This window comes from Anguilla rostrata, chromosome 6 (genome assembly GCF_018555375.3).
Source record: "Anguilla rostrata isolate EN2019 chromosome 6, ASM1855537v3, whole genome shotgun sequence".
NCBI lineage: Eukaryota > Metazoa > Chordata > Actinopteri > Anguilliformes > Anguillidae > Anguilla > Anguilla rostrata.
Window position 1 is genome coordinate 14,445,652 of NC_057938.1, and position 24,251 is coordinate 14,469,902.

At 49.8% G+C, this 24,251-nt stretch overlaps 1 protein-coding gene across 1 annotated transcript in view; it reads right to left on the reverse strand.

Annotated features, from left to right (window-relative positions):
- The window catches only part of LOC135257942 (uncharacterized), a 37,354-nt gene that overhangs the window by 3,288 nt on the left and 9,815 nt on the right, over positions 1 to 24,251 (reverse strand). The window contains exons 18-52 of the mRNA XM_064341161.1: positions 23,959 to 24,216; positions 23,250 to 23,510; positions 22,767 to 23,027; positions 22,147 to 22,410; positions 21,463 to 21,726; positions 20,920 to 21,180; positions 20,103 to 20,363; positions 19,518 to 19,778; positions 18,864 to 19,127; positions 18,078 to 18,338; positions 17,615 to 17,875; positions 17,031 to 17,318; positions 16,362 to 16,622; positions 15,720 to 15,980; positions 15,137 to 15,397; positions 14,330 to 14,590; positions 13,514 to 13,774; positions 12,286 to 12,543; positions 11,606 to 11,866; positions 10,900 to 11,160; positions 10,163 to 10,426; positions 9,461 to 9,718; positions 8,596 to 8,856; positions 8,096 to 8,356; positions 7,133 to 7,396; positions 6,501 to 6,761; positions 5,681 to 5,941; positions 5,020 to 5,280; positions 4,339 to 4,599; positions 3,619 to 3,876; positions 3,214 to 3,474; positions 2,555 to 2,815; positions 1,433 to 1,693; positions 880 to 1,140; positions 96 to 356 (exon numbers count right to left, since the gene is read on the reverse strand). Coding sequence (XP_064197231.1) covers positions 96 to 356; positions 880 to 1,140; positions 1,433 to 1,693; positions 2,555 to 2,815; positions 3,214 to 3,474; positions 3,619 to 3,876; positions 4,339 to 4,599; positions 5,020 to 5,280; positions 5,681 to 5,941; positions 6,501 to 6,761; positions 7,133 to 7,396; positions 8,096 to 8,356; positions 8,596 to 8,856; positions 9,461 to 9,718; positions 10,163 to 10,426; positions 10,900 to 11,160; positions 11,606 to 11,866; positions 12,286 to 12,543; positions 13,514 to 13,774; positions 14,330 to 14,590; positions 15,137 to 15,397; positions 15,720 to 15,980; positions 16,362 to 16,622; positions 17,031 to 17,318; positions 17,615 to 17,875; positions 18,078 to 18,338; positions 18,864 to 19,127; positions 19,518 to 19,778; positions 20,103 to 20,363; positions 20,920 to 21,180; positions 21,463 to 21,726; positions 22,147 to 22,410; positions 22,767 to 23,027; positions 23,250 to 23,510; positions 23,959 to 24,216 — 9,165 coding nt within the window. The remainder of the gene's footprint in view (positions 1 to 95; positions 357 to 879; positions 1,141 to 1,432; positions 1,694 to 2,554; positions 2,816 to 3,213; positions 3,475 to 3,618; positions 3,877 to 4,338; positions 4,600 to 5,019; positions 5,281 to 5,680; positions 5,942 to 6,500; positions 6,762 to 7,132; positions 7,397 to 8,095; positions 8,357 to 8,595; positions 8,857 to 9,460; positions 9,719 to 10,162; positions 10,427 to 10,899; positions 11,161 to 11,605; positions 11,867 to 12,285; positions 12,544 to 13,513; positions 13,775 to 14,329; positions 14,591 to 15,136; positions 15,398 to 15,719; positions 15,981 to 16,361; positions 16,623 to 17,030; positions 17,319 to 17,614; positions 17,876 to 18,077; positions 18,339 to 18,863; positions 19,128 to 19,517; positions 19,779 to 20,102; positions 20,364 to 20,919; positions 21,181 to 21,462; positions 21,727 to 22,146; positions 22,411 to 22,766; positions 23,028 to 23,249; positions 23,511 to 23,958; positions 24,217 to 24,251) is intronic.

The window sequence follows — 24,251 nt, forward strand, 5'->3', positions numbered from 1 at the left end:
AATGTTGAGTCAAGCTGAAGTGAGTCCTATAAACTGAGAGGAAGCATTTTGGCGGACCAATCACAGGTCCCTGCTTGGTGCAGAGGGGCGCGTACCTGAGTTGAATGTGACTTCCAGGCTGGCTGGACTGGTGCAATTTCCAGTGCTGGCGATCACAGAGAGGCTGTAGGGCTGGCCGCACTGCAGTTCCTCCAGGGTGCAGTTGGTGTTCGTGGTGTTGCACTCCCGCAGGTCCCCATCTCTCCCCATGGCTGTGAGGTGGTAGGACTCCGCCACCAGGGATGGGGCCCAGGAGACCAAGACGCCCTGAGACTCGCAATCTGCATGGGCGACCACGTCTTCAAGGGCGCACGGCGCTGAAAGGTGAGAGGAAAATTCCGGTCACACATGATTCTAGAACCAGAGGTAGGGAACCGTTTGCGTACTTCGTCAGCTTGAATCAGAATTCAAAATCCACAGTTATAACGCTTCCTGCTCATTGTTCCCTCTATTTCAGCCTGCTAGGGGGACACAGGACATCCACAGTGCATGTAGGATGGTGCAGTGCAATGCAAAGCAACAAGCCACTTACAAACCACTTCAAGGCACATCATTACAAGGCACTTCACTACAAAATTAAACTTAGAGTCATAATCATAAAGTACAATCTAACAGTAATAAGCACACAAGAACCTGCAAAACCTAATTTTACAAGGCCAACTGGCTAGGCTTTTGAAATGAATTGAAATTGAATTCAATAGACAAGGTACAGAAGAACTAAAAGCTATTCCCAAAAATGTTTTGATATGATGCAAGGGATCAGCAAAAAAAAAAAAAAGACGATAGATGAGAGCATGCGGTTTAATGCAACAATGCAGAATATTGGGGGGGGGGCTGTACCTGTGCTGATCTTGAGAGGGGGACTCCTCAGGCTGCTACAGTTGTCAGAGGGTGCAGCCACAATGATGGTGTAGTGGGTACCGCACTGCGCCCCCACCAGGTCACAGGAGGACGTGGTGCTGTTGCAGGTGAGGATGCTGTGGTCATTGCCCTCGGCTGTGGCAACGTATAGTGGCAAGCCCTCCATCGAATCCCACGTCACCTGGATGATGCCGCTGTGGCACTCGCTTACGGCGTCGATGGTGCTGAGGTCACACGGAGCTGCAGGACGACCATCTCAGGTTAGCTTTCTCATGCCAACTTAATTTCCTTCATTACTTCATGGTCCGCTACTGCCCACAGTCCACCAGTGGGTCTCAATCAGCAGTAACCAAACCACTTCTCTAAAGCCTTACTGTTTTGACAATGCTTTCAAAAAAAAAAACAAGAGGCCATATCTTTTATTTTTACAACTGCAAGATTTAAGGGTCATAACAGTGTGTTTATATAGGGAATATTGAGAATTGTGGGTTGTAGCTACATGAGTGGAGTAGGAATAGGCTGGCATGGTTACCTGTTCTGATCTCGAAGGTAGTTTCAGCCTGGGTCTGGCAGTGGCCGTTAGAGGCAGTGACATTGAAGGTGTAGAGGACCCCGCAGCTCAGGTCAGGCACATTGCAGGAGGGCTCAGTGGAAGAGCAGGAGGAGTTGTTGCCGTCCATCCCCTGCGCGAGCACCGTGTAGCTCTGTGCCCCCTGGCTAGGGAGCCATGTGACCAAAACTGAATTTGTGATGCAGTCCAGGTTGCCTGCGACATCCTGAGGCACACATGGTGCTGGAACACACAACAAATACACAGCATGTTACAATGTACATTCCTTTACTCTGACATGGGGATTTAATGAACAACAGAAAATCTATAGAAATAATGATGGAAAATTGATCAAACCAATTCGCAATTCCTAGAATGTACAGTACGCATTGTCTGAAACTCATCTGATTCAAATAGGAGACATTCTGAGGAACCCATTTCACCTTATGGAGTTAGAATCCTTTGCCTTCGCAGGAACCACAGTTGATAGCCAAATATGGCGGTAATAAATTTGGCTGACCAAGTAATTAAACGAGTCCACAATTATAGCCCACATTTATGCAGCATTAGAAAAACCATAGCTTCTTAAGTAGGATAGGAGCCCTAAGCTCATGGATAGCATTGACAACGATCAAGCGATATCGCTTGAATCAGAATAAGTTCAGAATAAGAAGACAATAAATGGTTTTTAAATTGTGTGCTCCTTTCTCTTGTGACATTTGATAGTGCGATAGTGCTTTTACAATGTGCTTTTTTGCCTTGATGTCCTCATGTCTAATTTATTTTGGCCTTGAGGCCTACCGGCTTTTGTTTTGTCTTTTGTGCTGTATGAAATTTTGGCTTTGGCAAGACCAGTATTTTAGCCCAACAAAATGGGGAAATTCAAAGCCTGGAAAAGGAGACATTTAACCCTCCAGAAAATAAATGATATATGTGTGCACTGATGCTACTTCAAACAGCTGCAATTCCCAGACTAACTCCTTAGGAGAGTCTTTGATTCTCTCATATAAATGCACAGTTGCTGTATTTTTTATAGCTGGGTTGCGGACTGAGACAGAGCACTGTAGGGAATGCACTTCAGTGTGGTTAGAGGCAAAGGAGTACCTGAAGACACTTGGACAGCCTGGCTCGGGTCACCATGGCAGCCTCCCCGGACAGCTGCGACGGTGACGGAGTAGGTGTGGCCACAAGGCAGGTTTTCCATGGAGCACCGAGTGCCGTTGGTATCGCAGGAAAGGTCGGCCCCGTCCTCATCGTCAGCCACCACATGGAACGAATCGGCATCTGCGCTGGGTTCCCACGTCACCACCAGGGTCCCGGAGTCGCAAGATATCTGAGCTTCTACATTCTGAGGGGGACAAGGAGCTGGAAATGGAAGAGAACAGAGACAAAGAGGTGAGGCTTCAGAGTTCATTTTAAAAATTGCCTTTGCATACCCAGGTAGGTCAACTGAAAACTTGAGCTGGGGAATAAAATTGGGTAGGAGAAGCAAGGAACTGAATAGTCAATTAGGTGCAGTGGGTGATTAGGCTGTCAGATGGACTGAGAAGTTTTTAGTCTGATCGGGACAAAGGATCTTCCAGTCAATGACTAGACCACATTAATGTTCTTAACCAGAAACACCTGTGAACAAATACCTCAAAACTAACAAACAAATATAATGAATGAAAGTGTTTCTTAGCCTTGCTGTAGAGCTAGTTCGAAATGTGGCTAAAGGCAGAACATTACATATTGTAATTTGGTTAGCGTGTTCCTCGGCTGACCTGTCCGCATGCTGGACATGGCGCTCGCCGCACTGTCACAGGAGTCGTCCTGGGACACGACGGACACGTCGTAGGTCTGACCGCACCGCAGTCCCTCTAGGTCGCAGTGGGTGGCGCTGGTGTTGCAGGAGGCCTGGTGGCCGTCGGCAGCCCTGCCTTCCACTGCGTAAGAGGTGGCGCCGCTGCCCCGGTCCCAGGTCACGGAGGCGGAGCTGGAGCTGCACTGGAGGGTCATCTGAACGTTTTGGGGCTGGCAGGGCCCTACAGCAGGGGCAGAATTGCTAAACTTCAGAAATACTCCACCTGAACCACCACTAGGCCTAGAGTGATTAGAGATTGTTGTATATATCACAGTTGGGTAGTAATCCAGTTAGTAATGTTGTCCTGAAATCAAGGCAAACCCACCAGACTGCAGGGTCAGGAAGGAGTTGCTGTTGTCGCACAGCTGGTCCTGGGCCGTGACAGTCAGGTTGTATCTCTGGCCGCAGTGCAGGTCGGGCAGCTGGCAGCTGGTGGAGCTGCTGTTGCACTGGGTCCGGTGCCCGTCAGGGCCCACGGCCTGCACGCGGTAGGAGGCCACGCCCTCTCCAATCTCCCACGCCACCAGGCCCACGTTGCTACTGCAGTCCAGCTCCGCACTGACATTCTGGGGCTCGCACAGGACTGGGTGGGGGAGAATAAATGAGGTCACACACCATGGATGCTGGAAAAGGGGTGTTTTTGTCTTAAAAATATATTTGCTACTAGTCATACTGGTTTAAGTATACAATCTGCTGTCACACAGGTTTATTATAAAGTCATACACATTTTCAGCGTTTGTCCAGTCACTGAAATACACATTGACCAAAATTGTTCTTGTTTCCACTAGGGCTGTCAACTGGCCCAAAAAATGAAATTAATATTTTGTATTAAAGATAAGGGGTTACATTAAATCATGTTTTGAAAAATTTGCATGTTGCGCATGTTATTTCCACAATGTTATGCCGTTGATGGATGGTGGCGAGACAGAAAATAGGATAGGTGAAAGCTTATTAACTCTAGGTAAATTGACAGTATTTTCATTTCCAACAAAAATGTAGTTTTGGGAGCCCCTGAGAGTCGCACAGAGTGTGTATAGTCTCTTACTGGTGTTCTGATACACTGGGCTGCTCTCTGTGCTGATGCAGTCATCATCGGAGGCGATAACGGTGAAGCTGTAGGTCATGCCACACAGCAGGTCAGTGAACTGGCAGACAGTGTCGCTGGTGTTGCAGTAGGAAGCGTAGCCTCCGTTTCCCTGGGCTACAGCAGAGTAGGAGGTGGCGCCGTAGCTGTGCTCCCAGGACACCGCTGTTGCCCCTGTGTCACAGTCAACACTTGTTTCCACCTGCTGTGGAGGGCAGGGTACTGTGGGGATGACAGGAAGTGACATTACTCAGGTGGGTAGGGCCCTGAACTGATATTTTGATACCGATGGTGTATCTGTCTCACTGCGTGTTCACACATCTATGTGTTCACACATTATCTTTCCCCCCACATGTAGAGGGAAAGAGAATGACGTAGTACAGCCATTCCACTTTGTTTTGCAACTGCTGACCGCCACACTGCAGGACGCAGAGAAAATATGTAATGTTGCTGTGAAACGGCATGTACAGAATGCAGTACAGAAAGTACATGGTCACTGAATTTAGAAACATATGGAGATACAATAAACCCTCGCCCACCGGTCACAAAAAGCCCTCACAAATGATCTGAGTATAAACGGAGAGATACAGTTCAGGAAGTGAATGAATATATTGAGAAACAGCAACAGAAAGTAGCGCCCACCGGTCTGCAGTTGGGTGGTGGCGCTTTCGGAGATGTTGCAGTGCTCATTGTGGGCGACCACGCTGACGTTGTAGATGCAGCCGCACATGAGGTCCACCACCTCGCAGGCCAGCCCCGTGGTGTTGCACTGGGCGACGTGGCCCTCCTTGCCAACGGCAAGCACCGTGTAGGACTCCGCCCCGACGCTGCCCTCCCACTCCACACGGGCAGCGTTGGTGCCGCAGTCCAGCTGGGATACGACATTCTGAGGGGGACAGGGCACTGGGGGATGGGGGGTAACATCAGTGAACAGTTGGAAATGAACGTTGCGAGTACATATTCAACTTGAACAGTTCTTGAACAAGTCTCATTAGGTGCAAGATTGGAGTCACCAACCAGGGGATTCCACTCTGCGCATGGGAGGTTGCAGTTATATTACAAAAAAAGTGAAACTACATATAGAACAGAATTTTTTTTCCCATACAAATTAATGTAAATTGGAGAGCTTCAAGTCATTCACTTGACTCACTCATTCACTCTTCAAGTCATTCACTTGAAGAAATTGTGTTTTCCTATGCAGAGAAAAACCTTTCTATTTTATCTCAAATGATTGACAGCTCAGTCATCTATTGAGGAGTTGACGAAGCCTCGCTCTGTAATCAGTGCTTCAGGCGGCCGGTACCTGACGCGATCTCCCAGCCGGCGCTCTGTGAGCTATTGCAGTTGCCGTCCGAAGCCACCATGGTCACCGTGTACACCTGGCCGCACCCCATGTCCGCAATCTCGCAGTTGGTGTAGTTGGTGTAGCAGACGGTGACATCACCGCTGTCGGACTCGGCCGTGGCGGTGTAGGAGGTGGCCCCCTCAGCATAGTGCCACTCCAGCAGCGCTGAGCTGGTAAAGCAGTCCAGGTGGGCCATGCTGATCTCCGGGGCACAAGGCACTGGTTTTCAGAAGAGAAGAACATCAGCGAAGACTGTATTGTTTCCTGTAGTAGTCTTCTTCTTAGGAGGTAAACTTCATTTTGGGTGGCTTAAAATGAGTATTTATTTATTTTATTTATTATTTTTTTGCAAAAGCCAATATTGCCTTCAGGAATTTAAGGAATCTAAGGCTGACAGAAATTAGAAAACCATGAATTAGTGTCACAAACTAAAAGTAATTATACAGTTCAGCAAAGCCACAAAATATATATAGTTGAGAATAATGGACAGTACGGTGGAAAAGTTGATCTCAGGACCAGAAATTCATGTTTGCATTTCAAGAAACGTTCCTGCTACTTTGCTCAATAAAATATAGATTTTTAAATAGTGTTGCACCTTTTTTCTTTTATTTAAATGTTGTATTGAGAGTTAGTGAACTCTCTCTCTTGGGCAGCATCTATAATGGAGTGGTGTGCAACAAGGATTGATAGAAGATGCAGTTTGAGATTAGAAATAATTCCAGGTCTTTCTGACATGTACAGCACTCCTCTTTGGGTGTTTTTTGGTGCTTGTTGGTACCTGTCTGGAACTCCACAGAAGCTCCGGGGAGGCTGGAGCATGTGGCCCCCACGGCCACCACGTGCACCGTGTAGGGCGCGCCGCAGGTGAGATTGGCCAGGCTGCAGGGGGGGTCGGCGCTCGCACAGCTGGAGGGGCTGCCTCTGCTGCTCTGAGCCGTGAGCCTGTACGACAGCGCCCCCTGGCTGCGGTTCCAGGACACCGCAGCGGTGTTGTCTGCGCAGTCCAGCTCCACTGCCAGATTGGATGGGGCGCAAGGGACTGTGGGGGGAGGAGAGAACAGGACAGCAGCTTAGCTGAGATGGACGTATGGACTTTATTAATCCCCAAAAGGAAATGAGTTCATCATCAGCACCATAATGCACAATAATACTAAAAAGTAAAAATAATGCACCCTTATTTTACGAGTCATACCAGTAATTATGAAAAACTGCCTAAATTGCATAGTAGAGCACTAAAAGTCTGCTAATAGTGCACTTCAGTGTGAGAGTGCAATGCAGGAGGTCTACAAAAAATATCCAAACAATAACTACACTGGTCTGACCATCAGCAGCCCCACAGGGGGACTGATGTCCCAGAAAGTGCCCCCGCGTCGCCGCTGTCCCTCTCCCTGCAGCGGGCGGTGCTCTCACCTGTGGTCAGGCTGGCGGAGGCGGCGGTTGCCGCGGAGCTGCACTGCGTGTTGGAGGCGGTGACCGACACCGTGTACGTCTGACCGCAGCTCAGGCTGGGGATGCTGCACAGGCTGCTGGAGGACATGCAGGTCTGCGTCTCCCCGCCCGCCGCCTGAACGGTGGCCGTGTAGTGCTGGGACCCGTTGCTCGCCACCCAGGTCACCACGGCGATGTTGGAGATGCAGTCAAGTTCGCTGCTCACGGCAGTTGGCGCACAGGGCTCTGTGGGGAAAAGGGAGGAATAAATTGTTTTATTGGACACTGTGACATTCTTTCATTTTCTACATTTTCATACACCTTATCATCCCCCTACCTCACTGCAATGAAGAGCAGTTCCATGTTTTTCTATAAGCAAGTTAGTGCTCAAATCAACCTGCTTATCAAAGAGGACTTACAGCAGGGGGCTTATTGTCATGGCACAAATGGCTATGCAGTGGGCCAGCATCCAGCCCTGAAACTTAATGTGCATACGCAACTAATTCAGATGTACAATGTTCATGTTCTCCATTCCAATTGTAATTTGAAATGCCCAATGGTAACTGTAGGCCCTTCCCATCACATGCAGCGTCTATCTTTGATTGGGGAGGGCTGCCCACAAGCGCTGGTCTTGCCACTTTGCAGTCCCTTTTCCACAGGAATAATGCACGGATGCAGCACCAAACACCATACAGATGTGCAGGCAGAATGCAGTCGCCCAGCTACTGCATAATGGAAAAGGGAACACCATACAGAGTGGAATCCACACTGTTTATGCACCACTCTGGGATTCCCAGCCAGTGGTCCAGTCAGGAGTAGATCCAGACTGTGGAGCAGACTGCATTGGGAACAACTCTCTCAACCGTGTGCACCACCAGGAGCCCTGTATCATGTCACTTACATGTCACAACTGGAGGTAGTGGAACAGGATGCTTGTTGACATACCTGTTTGTATGAGCACTGGCACGCTCTGCGCGCTCCTGCACTCCTGGTTGATGGCGGCAGCGGTGAGGCTGTACGTCTGGCCGCAGGAGAGCTCTGTGAAGTGAGCCCTGGTCTCGTTTGTGCTCAGCTCCAGCCTGTGCCCGTCGCCGCTTTCTGCCACAACCATGTAGATCTCCGCCCCCGCACTGGCGTTCCACGTGAGGGACGCCACTTTCAGACCACAGTCAAACGCGGGCACCAGGTTCTGAGGTACACAGGGTGCTGTAGGCAACAGTGAGTCATTTAAAACTACAACTCCCAGAAGGCTTTTTGTGAAATAGAAGGTGTATCCTTTGAGTTCTTTAGTTCCACCTTCGTTGTTATTAATATTATTAGTGGTAGTAGCAAGAGTAGCAGTATATGAGAAACATCCTTTCCCTAATATTCTGTACCACACATGCATCCCATTGTTGTAAAGGGGTAAAGAAGAGCTGACACAGAGTATGAGGCACAACGTTTACCTGTGTGAATGACAGTGCCGTTGCTCGGGGAGCTGGTGCACATGTTCTCCTGGGCAACCACGTGGACGGTGTAGACATCGCCGCAGTGCAGGTCGTTCCAGGTGCACACCGTGCCGTTGGTGGTGCACATGTGGGTGTGGCTGTCCTGGCCCACCGCCACCGCCATGTAGGACTCCGCCCCATCGCTTGCCGCCCAGCTCACTGAGCCCAGGCTAGCCTCACACCGGATGTAGCTCTCCAGGTGCTGGGGCTTGCATGGAGCTAAGGAGGGAGGAGAGCAGGGGGTCTCAGAGCAAGGCTTCAGCTCTAAAGCTTTCATACAGTGTAGCCATTTACAGTGAAATTTAAACAGCAGACACTCCTGACCTGAGAGACTTTCAGCATGGTGCACAACATACAGGTGGCTTCAGACCAGGGATATTACTCTGAAGCATTCATGCAGGGCAGACATTTACAAAGTGATTTTATCCAGAGTGGCTCACAATATAGTGTATAGTGAACTGTTAGAGGAGGGCTGGCTTTTTCAGCAGACAAAAACAGCTGGAAGCTGCAGTTACAATTTTTGCATTTTTTTCTAAATCCCCTATCCTGTCAGCAGTCTTTTTTTAAAAATTAGTCAGCTGAAAAAAGACAGACATATCTGTTCATTAGAAGTCAAGTTAGCTGGTTTACTCCTGGGGATGGTGATCATGTACTCAATACATACATTCACCACACATGAGAGGTATATCACATGCTGACTGTGAATGTATTGGGGGAGAGACAGGAGTCATGTCTGTCTGATGAACCAGGCTGCTGAATGTGGTTGGGTGTGATCAAACTAGGTCATGCATCTTGGGGAACGGGCTCCTCGTGTAGGTCATACCAGTTCTGAACTCGACCGGGTTGCTCTGGGGACTTTGGCAGCGGTCGTCCTGGGCGACCACGTTGATGCTGTAGCTCTGACCACAGGGAAGCTCCTCTTCCAAGGTGTTCTGAGTGGCATTGAAAGCCATGATGTAGCCCAGGTCTCCCACGGCGCTCACGGTGTATGCCAACGCCCCCTTGGCCTCGTCCCAATCCAGGACCAGCGCCCCCTGGCTGCAGGCTCCCTGAGCGGTCACGTGCTCGGGCCTGCACGGCTCTGTACAGAGGGATGATGGTGTCACATCAGAATGCCACACACACTTCTCACTGTCCCACAACTTGGGCTGCAAGATGCTTTCTGAATCGTCCAGCTACACCGCAATGTGTCCCGGTGCTCAGAGAACAACGAGTAAACATCTAGGGTTGATTAACAGTGTTTAACTTCAGTTTTTCAATTAGTTATTTTTAATATTTTAGAACTTTTTTTATTTTTAAAAAAGTTTAACATTGCTGCTTCCTGAGCTGTAACTTAAACTGCCATTTATTGTTTGCATGCTCTTGGATTACAGTGAGAAATCCTACCAAGCAAACCTAAATATCTGCACAACACCATATTGCTCCAAAGAAGCTCTGAGAAAATTTAATGGAACAGAAAAGTAGCCTATACGAGATATTATTGGCACAATACTGGTGAGGCCAGGGGAGAGGAGGAGAATGTTACCTGTGACAATGTCCACAGTGTCACTGAGCTCGCTGTGACACGTGCCGGCGTGTGCGGTGATGGTGAAGGTGTAGGTTTCCCCGCAGTCCAGGTTGGGGAAGAGGCAGGTGTCGCCGGTGGAGTTGCAGCTCACGGACCGGGCGCCGGTGCTCGTCACGGCGCTGGCTGTGTAGAGCTCTACCTCGTCCCGCCGCTCCCAGGTGAGGACAGCCGCACGAGTGCCGCACTGCAGATCCACCGCCGCGTTCTGGGGAGTGCACGGCCCTGTGGACAGGACGTGAGGGAGCGCAGGGGTCAGAGGTCGCTCAGGCAAGAGGGAATGAGGCTTTGCTCAATGCAGAATGTTTACCAATAAGTGAAGTGAGCCCTACCACACACAATAATAATAATACTAATAGTAATGTATTTATATACTGGTTTTGATTTACAGTACAAATCTGAAAGTGCAATTTGGTGAACATAGGGCAGTATTCCTAAATGGCAAACCCCGTAAAGAACTCCAATCAAAAATACATCAAGTTTCAAGGTCACATCCATTGATAAAGAGAAGATGAGCTGTTAAATGGGATACTAATAGGAGGTCCCAGTTACAGTCAGGGAGAGATTGAAATCCGTAGGAAGATGAACCATGAACAGTCAAACTGGTTAAGTTCCTTCTGCAGCTCTTTGGAAAATGAACTACTCCGGTTAAATAGAAAGATGACTGGTGAAATGGCTGGTTTCACAGCTTCACTCACTGGTCTGGAAGGTGACCCCAGTAGCGGTGATGATCTGGCACTGCTGATTGGTTGATTTGAGGGTAAGGTTGTAGGTCTCGCCGCAGTTGAGTGCAGTGACATTGCAGTAGCTATCCTGGGTGGTGCAGGAAGCCTGGTCACCGCCAGAGCCCGCCACAGTCGCTGTGTAGGTTTGAGCCCCGTCAGTGAAGTTCCAGGAGAATGTTGCCGTCTCAGCCACACAGTCCACATGGGCAACCACGCTGTCTGGCACACAGGGGGCTGGAGAGGGTGGGAGTCACGTTAATGAGACATGCTCGGTTTTAGGGCTTTTGAGGCTAATTGCATGATTCAGTCAAAACAACACCATCATCCAGTTCTATTTAGCTTGTGCTACGTATTGTCATAAATTGCAAAGAATGTCTGATTACAACACAAATACTATTTTTCTCATTTTGGTTTCTTTTTTATACATATTTAAAGTTCTGATCCATCAATGGTATCATCATAAAGGATGGTGCAAGTCAACTGCAGTTCTTAAGAACTGGGCGCATGCATTTATTAGCAAAACCAGGGTAGGAACATTCCAAGGGTCACCCAAGTGAACTTGAGATGAGCCCAATTCTTTTTGAAATTTTAGGGCTCCATGTACACCTAAATATGTCATAATGAAACCGGAAATGAGTAAGCAGCGAGGCTTCAGACTGCTGCTCTTCTGGACGCTCACCTGTGGTCAAGGTGATGCTGGTGCTGTCAGTGCTGTTGAAGACCTGTCCAAGGGCTCGCACGTAGACGTAGTAGACAGTGCCACAGTGCAGGCCAGCCAGGCTGCATGATGTCGTTGCTGTGCTGCAGTAGGCCAAATCTCCATTTCGCCCCTCCAGGAAGGCTACGTACCCAACAGCCACCTCGCTCTGCTCCCAGGACACCAGTCCATCCCCGCTCTCACACTCAACGCTGGCTTGCACATTCTCAGGAGGACATGGTTCTGTAAATGTGTAACGTGAAGCTCATATGCTAAGTTGGACATTGATGGTGACTGACTGCTTCCCAGTACAACCTTGGAGCCATCTACCAATGACAATTAAGTAGCTTGCTTTCAACAAGTACCAAAGTTTAACTGTAGTAGCTTTTGCTAGCCGTAGTTCGTTAACCAGTTAGCTAGCATAACTAAGTGCGCCTGCCAGTACAAATGAACAATCAAGAACTGAATTCAAGTAGCTATATATGATTTTAAATTGTATGTTGGCTAGCTAAAGGTTTAATGCTGCTTTGGTAATGACCTCTTATACAATTGAGTTATAACACCACTCAGCACCAGCCAATATTTTTCCCATAACATGCAGGCGAAACATATAAAATAGTATTCGGCTTCCGAGTACAGGAGCCACTGGTCATGTGACTTACCTGTGGTGAGGTAAAATGCGTCAGAAGTGACAGTGTCACTGCAGGCCTCATTGTGGGCAGTGACAGTGATGTTGTAGACTTGGCCACACGCCAGGTCGCGCAGGACGCAGTTGGTGTCGGTGGTGTTGCAGGCATGGCTCAGTCCCTGGTCGGTGATGGCCTCCGCAGTGTAGGAGGTGGCGCCCTTGGCGCTATCCCAGATCAGCTGGCCGATGGACAGGGTGTACTGGACGTGTAAGTTCAGGGGCACGCAAGGTTCTGTAGAGAGAGAGTAAGAGTGTAATTTACGGTAGCATTCCCTTTTAATATTTTGCCATGGATGCCATGAATGATTATCCCTACCTTTCAGTTACAAATTAATTAATGTGAGTTCAGACACTGCAAAAGTTGACTTTCTAAAATGTCCTTGAGGACAAAATAATATTGTTAACATTTATTTTTGAAAGTCAACGTTAAAAAGCAATGCTTTGAATGTATTTTAAGAGATTTACAATGCAGAACTCATGGAGAGGATAGAATAAAGCCTGTCAGGGCATATACTTCACCAGGAACTGCCTGTTCCTGGTCCCTTGAAGGCCTTACAGGCTAAGAATTGTGCCTGTTTGTAATTAAGGATGTTGGACCTATTTCCTCGGCAGTGTGGGATTCACCCTTCTCGTTGTAGCCACTGAACCTTAACTATCTCATGCTAGGGACTCCCTTATGTCAAGTCTCTTCTGGTGTTTGATCTCAATCATGTTTTTGAGTTGGGGGTGGTTAATGGCATAACTAAATCCAGCTCTCCAGCTGTAATTATTTGTGTCAAAGTGTCAATGTAAGAAATCTCATTGTTGCTTTATTTTTCTATTATTTTTCCCTATTTACTGCAGATGCTAACCTAAAAATTGCTCTCTAAGGACAACTGCGGATTGTATCCAGGCCTATCCCCATATTCACTCAAAAACTGCTGTCAGAATTCCCTAAATTGATAGCACTATTCAAAAGAACAAATAAGTAGAGTAACAATATGTGAAGCTGACTTCATTAATCGTGGTCTTTACTCTCAACCCTGGTTAGTTGAATCAGATATCTTTTTTCTGGGCTGCAAAGAAAGATTGCCCTCATGCCAGGCCTTCTTGAATAGAACTGAAGAACACTCCTGTTCTAGAAGTGCCTGCATACATCGTGTCACACATTGTGAGAATCGCCGCATCTTGTCATCACGCGTTACGCGCTTGGTTCCACTCACCGGTGGTCAGCCAGCCTGCCATGTGGGCGGTGCTGTTGCAGGTCTCTCCCTGGGCCAGGACGGACACGGAGTACTGCTCCCCGCAGGCCAGGCCGCTCATCACGCAGTTGGTGTTGTTGGCGTCGCAGGCGACGGCGGGCCCGGACTGGGCCTGCGCCGCGGCGGTGTAGGACAGGGCGCCGGCGGCGTAGTACCAGGACAGCATGGCGCTCCGATCCTGGCAGTCCACGCTGGCCTCGATGTTGCTGGGCAAGCACGGCGCTGCGAGGCAAGGAGACGGCCTTAAAACGTCAAACCGCGCTTACCGCCTGAGCGCATGTGCACTCATCAAAGATGCGTACTGTAATATCATACACTGCTCTAAGTATTACACAGGTGCCGGGTCATCAGGTAATTAGCCTCTGCATTTTACAACATGGAAAAAAAAACATTTCCCCGTGCTAGCAGTCTTTCTATTCAAACAACACAAGCAATTCACAATTGGTGCTTTTGAAAATAGCACTTGAAATACTGCAAAAAATCACATTTATTTGTGAATGAATCGTGGCAATGTCGTATTATGACTTTTGTTAGTCGACCATATCGTGTTGCATTGACTACTTGATTAATCATTTTCATGTGCAAATGGTTGATTTTCTTCTAGAGTTTCTTGTGAATTTTGAGTTTGTTGAAAGCTCAACCAGATAAATGAACTTAATCCATGCCAAGGTATTCACTTACTTCAATATTCATGGTGTCAATTCCAATGGTATTTTCCCTTTCAATTTCATATGTTACATTATTTCTGTGTGTCAGATTCTTTCTTGATTCACGCACCTGTGGGGGTCTCGGAGGCGGGGCTGGCTTGGCTGGAGCACAGGGAGTCGGACGCGGCCACAGTCACGCGGTACGTCTCGCCGCACCTGAGGGCCGTCACGTTGCACCTGGCGCCCACGCTCTGGCAGCTGGTGCTGTGGCGATTGCTGTCCTCCATCGTCGCCGTGTAGTACTCGGCCCCGCCGCTTTCCAACCAGGACACCGTCATGGTGTTCGAGCCGCAGTCCACCTCGGTCAAAACGTTCCCTGGCGTGCACGGCACTGCAGAGAAATACGGATTTAGATTAGCTGTGGCGACAATAAAGGCGCTCACCATGAGGGCTAGCTGAGCCCTACAGTCACCAGTTTGAGCCTCACCAGCTTTGTCATCGGTTGACTATGACCAGGAATCTACAGTGGCATTCTTCAACTGGCCTCTTCCCATCAGGGGTAGGCTGGGAGTTCATTTGGTTACCACTGAATTAATTCCTCCCAATGGAGTGGTGGGTACTTACAAGTGACCGGAGGTACACATTTTGGGCTGATAAACATCAGCTCTCATGTAGTACTGTGTGGCCAGTAGGATGTGATATAGTCAGTGGCTCACAAGCTAGGGAACATGGGAGGAGTGCTTCAGAAGTTCTGTTGGTGTGCAGGTTGCATAGAGAAATGCAACTTCAATTAAAAAAATTTATATTAGAAAGAAAAACCGATGTAAATAAATATGTAAATGTTTCATTGGGGAATGGTGGGTTGTTGGACTATTGGTGAACAGGCCCCTTTCTGTACTAAAGATCACCAGAGCAGCTGCAAAAGTGAAAGCGTTACCTGTAGTGACAGTGACAGGCTGGGTGGGGGCGCTGGAGCAAGTGTCGTCCCCGGCCGTCATGGTAACGATGTAGCTCTGCCCACAATGCAGGCCGGTGAGGTCACAGCTGTCCCCAGCAGACGTGCAGGCAACTGCATGACCATCGCTGCCTGTGGCCTCCACGGAGTACAGCACCCCTCCCTTACTGATGTTCCACATCATCGTCGCCACGGCGTCCACACAGCTGGTGCTGCTCATCAGATTTTGTGGCATGCAAGGTGCTATCGGAACATTTAACCAAAATTACCGGTCTAAAACTACATTTTTAAAAATGTTGTATTTATGTATTTAAATGTATTGTATTACATATTTACGTAAAACATGAATTATTGCAATTTTCATGAATTTATAAATGAACGACACATGCATAACATTGTGGTGTACTTTGACCTTTTATAAGTACACAGATAAATAATATTCAACATATTTAAGCTTCAACAATTCTAAATGAAAAATTCTGAAAACTTAACAATTATTAAGTGTATAATATAAGAAACTATTTCCAGTTGCATTTGTTTTTGTTTTGGCCCATGGTTTGCCCACCTGTTTTGATAAAGGAACCTGCGCTGGCCGAGCTGTTGCAGGTACGTCCCTGGGCCACCACTGTCACCGTGTAGGCCTCCCCGCAGGCCAAGCCGGTGACCTCACAGGTGCTGCCCTGAGTGGTGCAAGTGGAGGCGTGGCCATCCGTCCTCTGCAGGATGGCAGTGTAGCGCAGCGCCCCCTGGCTGAGGGTCCAGGAAACGCTGCCCGTATGGTTGCCGCAGCTCACGTTGGCCTGAATGTCCTGTGGCGGGCAGGGGGCTGTGAGGCAGGAGATGGAGTGTTAGAGGGGAAAGGATTACGGAGTCAGCGAGAGGTCTCCTGAGTCTGTGGCTCATCTGTCTGAGAGCCTTTCCTGTCTCTGTCTCGCCTGTTTCTGCTTCTCACTTGTCTCAGAGATTCATCTGTCATTCTGCCTTACCTGTTTCTGCTTCTCACCTATCTCAGCGTCTTACCTGTCATTCTCTCTCACCTGTTTCAGCCTCTCATTTGTCTCAGAGCTTCACCTGTCATTCTGCCTTACATGTCTAAGAGCCTCTCCAGTCTTTATGTCTCACCTGTTTCTGGTTCTTACCTGCCTCAGAGCCTCACCTTCCATTCCACCTTACCTGTCTTAGAGCCTCTCCAGTCTCCGTGCCTCACCTGTCTCAGAGGGGAGGGTGTTACTTCGCGAGCTGTTGCACTGCCCATCGGACGCGGTCAGGCCGAAGGTGTACAGCTGGCCGCAGTTCAGCCCCGTCACCGCGCAGTCTGTCCCGCTCGACCCGCAGTGCCAGGCCCCGCCCGCTCCGTCCTCAGCCGTGACGCTGTAGAGGCTCGCCCCGGCCACCTCCGCCCACATGACTGAGGCGGAGTCTGAGTGGCAGTCCATCTCCACCTCAGTGAGGCGTGGAACACAGGGGGCTGTGCAGGGAGACAAGGAAAATACCCTCTCAGTCTCAGCCCTGCTCGTCAGTGCTTACTTCAGCTTTTCCCTTTTCTTTACTAGGTACGCAGTAAAATGCTCAGTTTCCAGAGTAGGACCAAATGTTATCTGTTAAGAGCTGAATTAACACTGTTATAGTTAATAGACTAATGCTGGTCATTTTACTGTGTGTTCCTTTTTTTAAAATCATGAATTCATTTGTTCATACTAAAGGAACTATAAACAGGAAGGCCGCACTGTCTTATCTCCAGCATAAGCTTCTGTTTCCCAGGAATGAAAAAGTCGCCATAGTTCATTTCAGGTGTGGGTTCCTCACTTTCCTAGCATATCATAAGAAACAAATGTGGTAGATCGCCGAACGTCTTCAGCACTGAGGGTTTCCTGACCTGTCCTGACGGTGTACTGCTCGCTCGGGGGTCCGGTGCAGCCGTCCACGGAGCCGGCGACGGACACGCTGTACTCCGTGCCACACCGGAGGCTGTGGATGTCGCAGCTGGAGTTCGAGGTGCTGCAGGCGTGGGAGCGACCCAGAGAGTCCACAGCCGTGGCCGTGTACAGCACCCGTTTCATCCAGGACTTCAGCTTGATTACTATCTTAATGGTGATTCTTATGGTCAAGTTCCCTTGGATGGAGCAGTCCACTGTCGCATTGATAGCAGCTGGTGGGCAGGGGGCTTGAAGACAAAGAAAGAAGAATTACTGACCACATCTCTCACTGTACCCACAAAGGAGTTGGTGATGGCCCTCTAACCAGAATTCAACCAACATTTTCCCTTAATTTTGGGACTGTATTCAAACATGAATTTCTCCTTAGCTTTAACTCTAAATTTCCACTGGTGAGTTTGGTCTTCACCAACATGAACATGCCACACTGTGTTTGTGAATTAAAAAAACAGAACCTGACAATGATTTGTAATTAATGGTTAAGGACAATTGCTGACTGAGTCCAGATCTTCAGTTTGGTAATTACCTGTCATGACAGCACTGGACAGGCTGCTGGAGCTGTTGCACGTGTCATCGCTGGCTGTCAGGGTGACGTTGTACTTCTGGCTGCACGGCAGGCCAGGGAAGCTGCAGTTTGCGTTGTCCGTGTCACACGTCAGGACGTCCCCGGCACTGCCTTCTGCCACCACCCCATAGCGCAGCGCTCCTCTGCTCAGTTGCCAGGTAACACTTAAATCCCCCGCCAGGCATTCCATGTGTGTCTCCAGAGCTTGGGGAAGGCAGGGTGCTGGAGATGCATATGAACAAGGGGTCAGACATCTTATCGCCAGAAATCTCCTTAATCAGTGTACAATACACAAGGGTCCCACTCGATGTAAAAGCTTGCAGAGAACATCCACCCAAGTGATGGTAACACTGACTAAATTACCGAATAACAAGCGACTGTTCCTGGCATTGTGGGTAAGCAGTGTGGGTAATTTCAGGTTTACCGGTTCTCAGGGTGTGGATCTCGCTGTTGGCCCCGTGGCAGTCGGCGTCCATGCCCGTCACCCACACCGCGTACTCCCAGCCGCACTGGAGGCCGGACACGTCGCAGGACAGCCCGCTGCTGTTGCACGTCCTCCGGTGCCCGTCGGCGGCCTCGGCGGTCACCGCGTACGTCACTGCGCCCGCCGCGGCGGCCCAGGAGACGGACGCGGCGTCGGAGTCGCACGAGGAGCGCACGCTCAGCTGGGTGGGCGCGCAGGGAGCTGCAGGGTGGGTAACACACAGTGTGGCAGTCAGTGAGCTCCTCAAAACACATTTTGGCTAATGGAGGGGGGGGTTGGCTCGAGTTATGTTGGGGTGCACGGGGCATGGAATTCATTTTTTACCCATTAGCCAGAGTGGCTTGTGGATTCTAAAAAATTCACCAGCCACATTACCATTATACAGTTTAACACAACCTGGTTGTTTACCTGCCAAAGTGGTTGCTAGAGTGGAATATCTTATCAAATCATTTTACCAGCATTTGGCTGGTGGCAGGTGTTAATTTGGCAGGCGTAGGTGTTGGGCAGTTGTGTGAGTAGGTTGGGTTAATTGGGAGAGTGCAGTGGTGTTGGGTAGAGTGGTGGGTGTGTAAGTAGGTGGTTGGGTGGGTGTTGGGAATGTTGGGTGAGTGGTTGGTATAGGTTTTGGGGTGTTAGGAAATGTGGGTGAGAGGGTTTTGAGGTGTTGGGACATGTGGGGAGATGGGTTGGGTAGTAGGTGTTTTTGGGTGTTGGGGGAGAGAGTACCTGTGTTCACTGCTATCCAGTATCCGTGACGGCTGCCGCAGTTGAGGCCCGTCCCCACCACGCTGACCCTGTACCGCTGGCCACAGCCCAGGGCAGAGATGTTACAGGACGAGCCGTTGCTGGTGCAGGACACATAGTCCCCGGTGCTGAGGGCTTCAGCTGACACGTTGTACAAGAGCGTGCCGTTCCCCGGGGTCCAGGAGATCAGCGCCGAGTTGGAGCTGCAGTCCAGAGCTGACTGCAGCTGAGAGTGCGGGCAGGGTCCTGCAGACACCCGTACAGAGGGATCAGCCCGGGAACAGTCAATTAATCCAGACCAGTGAGATCAGCCCATTAACATTAAATCCAGAACGACAAGAACAGTCCACTAACAAGCATTCCATCAGGAGCAATGAAATCAGCACATCATTAATTAATTATAGGGTCATCAATAAATGGTGGTCATCAATAAAGGTGCAGCCCCTAACCCCCCACCACACACACACACATGCACACACTCATGTATTGTCATTATTGTTCTTGCTGTCGATATTACCACCAGCATAGAGGGGTCAACACATCAGCCTCATCCAGCAAAAGGTCCACCCCGTTAACAGCCAGCGCCATGTAATTGTGCAGTGACCCAGAAGTGGAAACGGGACTGGCGCTGCACACCTGTGGAAATGGTGGCGGGCTCGCTGGCGAAGGTGGCGCAGTCGTCGTGCGCCGCCTCGACGGTGACGGTGTAGTCCTGCCCGCACCGCAGGTCGTGGAGGGTGCACTGGGTGTCCGTGTTGTTGCAGGAAGCGCTGTGCCCGCGGTTGCCCTCCGCCCGCACCGTGTAGATGGTGGCACCCAGCGCCGTGTCCCATGAGATCATCGCAATGTTTGTGTCGCAGTGGTAATTGGTCGTCACATGCGTTGGGGCACAGGGAGCTAAGAAATAGAAAAACTAGATTAGTATTGTTTTTGTTGTGGTTGTTGTTGCCCTGGTTGTGGCTGTTGTAAAAATGTTATAAAGCAGAATTCAAAATACAATAACAATAGTGATAATATGATTACAATAACCTAGTTATTCTTTATTTTATGACATGTGTTTCATAAGGCATTCAATACTAGATATAGCCTACCAACATAGCAATTCAGTTATTTTAATTATCACCATCCAGGACTACTTATATAAGGTGCATTTACATAGCGTAATAATAGGCAGTTCCTGTTTTTCATTTGGTTTCGTTTACACATGTACACGGGCGTCACCTGTGAGCAGCTCCATGGAGGGGCTGGCTTCGCTCCTGCACTGGTTGGTCATGCCCACCACGCTGAAGGTGTACCTCTCCCCACAGCTCAGGTGAGGGAAGGCGCAGCCGTCGTCGCTGGAGTTGCAGGTGAGAGCGACGCCGCGCCCGTCCACCGCCGTGACGCCGTGCGTCTGCGCCGTGCCGGTCCCGACCCACGACACAGCCGCCTCGTTACTGCTGCAGTTCAGGCTCACCTCCGCGTTCTGGGGCTGGCAGGGCGCTGAGGGGTAGGAGGGAGCACACAGGTTAACCAAAATACAGAGGCAGGCAGGAGGCCCAAAACAGGTTTAAAGGTCTTGACCTTTAACCTTTTAGGTTAAAGGTCAACATCAAATTGTTTTTGTCAAATAATATCAAAATAAAATGTCAATACATTTGCTGCAGAGACCTGTCAAGTTTTTTGTTGTTGTTGTTGTTGTTGTTGTTGTGGTTTTTGTGTCCAAATTATATTTTTTGTCATTTCAAATTTCTCTCAAATCCCCCGGAGAGTCACGACACCCCCAAGCACCGAAGGGGTGTTATTACATTAAGTGCATATGCAGGGGTTAGCTGAAAGCACTGGGGAAAGGGGGTGGGGAGCCAGCTGAAATCAGGCTTTTAGACTGCTGCTTTTCACTGTTGAGGAGCTGAGACACCAGGTGAGTGGAATTTCTGGCCAGTGAGTTATATGAATTATTCATTTCACTGTCAGCTGGAAGGGAGCCAGATTTGAGTACCCCGTTTTGCCATAACATCCTCGCAAGTTGCTGTGGGAAAACTGGTAAACGTGAGTGTACCTGACTGGACCTGGTAGTCGGACCCCTGTATGACGCTGCAGTTGACTGCGGAGGTGGTGACGGTGATGTTGTAGGTCTCGCCGCAGCGCAGGCCTTGGATGGAGCAGGCCGTGCTGGTGCTGTTGCAGGAGGCGCGGTAACCGTCGCTGCCGATGGCCAGCGCCGTGTAGGAGTCCGACCCTGGGCTCTCCCGCCACTGCACCGCCAGCACGTTGGCCACGCAGTCCAACTCCGCCACGACATCCTCGGGGAGACAGGGGGCTGGGCAGGCAGGAGGCGAGAGGAAACAGTTAATCAGGAATGGCTGGCTCATCTTTGTACTGTTACTAGGTTACAAGAAAACTAAAAACAGGGTTTAAAACAGGTTTTAAATAAGGACGAAATAAAAAATATATAATGTTGTATAAAACTGACTCCTAAGGGTGTTAATCTTTTATGTTTTTGTGTAGTTATTGTTGCTGTTATTCACCTATTGCATACATTAACTTTATGTAATTTGGCGGAATGGAAAGCTGAACTGCCCAGCTGTGTCCGGCTAGCTACCTGAGTCGAACTCAAGGGTGGAGTTCAGGGTGCTGTTGCAGTCGCTAGTGAATGAGGTGAGGGTAGCCGAGTATCGGCGCCCGCAGTCCAGCTTCACCCAGCAGGAGGTGCCGTTGGAGGTGCAGGAGGCCCTGTGCCCGTGGACCCCCACTGCCTCGATCACGTAGCTCACCGCGCCCGCGCCCACGCTCGGCTCCCAGAATATGGTGCCTCTGTTGGAGCCGCAGTCCACCTGGGCCGTCTGGATGGTCGGCGGGCAAGGAGCTGCATACGGGAAGTGGGAGGTCAAGAAAACGCAAGAACCCTAAAGAATGAAACTCATTCTGCTCAGGTCCATGGACACACATTCTTCATGATTGACAACACGACCACATTGATCAACCCAATGGTCAGCTCCTGTAGTCCTTCCATCCCTTCACCTTACTACAGGAAGTTACAGCTGGCAACAGGCAATTGTGCTGAACCTTATGAAGAGCCATGCCAAAGATGGAATTGTCCTATTGTCCTTTTGTCCATGCTCCCTTTACAAGTATTCATAAGTTGCATAAAATTGGAGCAGTTCAGCTTCAATGGAAGAGGCGCATACGTTTCAATGTTTAAAATATGGAGCTGACCGTCTGGTTGGTACCAAAATCTAGGGTATAAATTCATTGGCAGGGCAGAATCCAGAGGCACGGGGCATACCGGTGCTCATCTCTAATGGTTCGCTGAGGCTGCTGTTGCAGGCACTGTCCCTGGCAGCCACCCAGAAGGAGTAGCGCTCTCCGCACTGCAGGTCTGGGACGGAGTGGGAGGTGCCCGTCACAGGGTAAGTGGTGTTGTCTCCGCCCCATTTCCAGGAGTACAGAATGTAGGACACGCTCAGCCCGGGGCTGGCATCCCATGAGAGCGAGAAGGTGTTGGTCGCGCAGGAAGTAACTCCCTCCAGGTTCTCGGGAGGGCAAATTGCTGGGAAAGGTAGTGGGGGGGGTGGAGGGATGAGATTATGAGAACACACCTTTGACTGATTTATTGTATTATATAAAATAATGATAATATTGGCTATGACTGACTGGAGCAGATTCTGCAGTGCAGCATAGTCTGTGGTGAAGCACAGGCATGTATGACTTCTCTAGCACTGTAAGTTGATCTGGATAAGGGTGTCTACTAAATTAATCCATGTAATGTAATTCTGATCTAAAAATCATGAAGCCCCCATGAATGAAATGGGGCTGCTGTGCACAGCTGAGACTGGGACATTCAGGATTCAACAAGACAAGGATATGTCGCTACACCCTGGAGTTATAAGGGAAAGTTGCTCTTACCAGATTGGAGGTCCTGTGCTGCACTAGACTCACTCTGACAGCCCCTCTCAATGGTCACCACGGTGACTGAGTAAGTTTCCCCGCAGTGTAGGTCGGTGAAGAAGCAGCTGGTGGAATTGGAGACACAGGTGTGGGTGTGTCCATCCACACCTGTTGCGCTGGCCAAGTAACTCTCTGCCAGTAATGCTGGCTGCCAGGAAACTAGGCCAATGTTATCGTCACACTCTAGAGCCACCACCACATTACTGGGTGGACAAGGGCCTGCATGGAAGAGAGCGAGACAGAGAAGGATAGAGGGAGAGAAGGAGAGAAGGAGTTACAGATGGGGAAAGAGTATGAGGCAAGGGGGTTACCGAGAAAGGGGAAGGGGGAAGGAGACAGTCAATATCTTAAACCGAACTAAGTCAACATGTTCATTCTAACAAAGAATATTGTAAGGGGTCCTGCCATACGGTTACCTGTCTCCTGAACTTGCGGACCTACCTGCGGTGAAGACGAAGGCGGTGCTGTGGAACCCGCCACAGGTCTCAGAGTAGGCGGTGACGGTGATGTCGTAGGTCTGCCCGCAGCGCATCCCTGGCAGGTGGCAGCTGGTGTCGGCGGTGCGGCAGGACCTGGTGTCCCCGTCCCTCCCCAGGGCGGTGGCGTTGTAGGCCACCGCGCCCTCGCTGCCGTCCCACGTCACCAGGGCCGTGTCGTTGGCGCACACCAACGAGGCGCTCACGTTCTGGGGCGCACAGGGGACTGGGGGGGAGATACAGTCATCGCTCATAAGCGTCCCCTGTTCCCCCGAACACTGCATATCACAGAAAACACTGTGCAACGGCCACAAAGACTTTTCCCCAGGGAACTCAAACTCACTTCGAGATATTGTACATTAAATGGCCATTACTCTGTAACCTGGCCACAGAACTGGGTGTAGTGCCCTTCAAGGAGGACACTTATAAGGATTTAGATTGACAGGGTCATCTGTAAAGGTTCCTGTAAAAAGGTTGCGAGACTTGGTGATTGCTGTGGTCCTGTTGTACAGCCTTTCCAGCTGCCATTTGCAGCCTGTGGTGTTTACGACCCCACCAGTGTGTGGCAGTGGAATTATGAACATTCGGGGCGAAGAGACAAAGGTGCTGTGCTGTGGTTAGAGCACTCAACATTGCACCTCACACACTTGCGGGAAGCAGTGGAGCGCTCTTACCTGTGTCGAACCCAGTGCCCAGACTCAGGCTGCTGTTGCAGTGAGCGGCCAGCGCGCGGACGCTAACGTTGTAGGCGCGGCCGCACCGCAGGCCACTGAAGGAGCAGTTGGTCTGAGATGTACTGCAGGAGTCGGTGTGGTCGCCCCCCTCCACGCTGGTCTCGAACGTCTGCCGACCCAGGCTGTCATCCCAGGAGACGACGGCCATGTTGGCGCCGCAGTCGTACTGAGAGGTGACCGCAGAAGGGGCACATGGAGCTGGGTGCAGAGGGAAATTCTTTGTTAATTTTAGG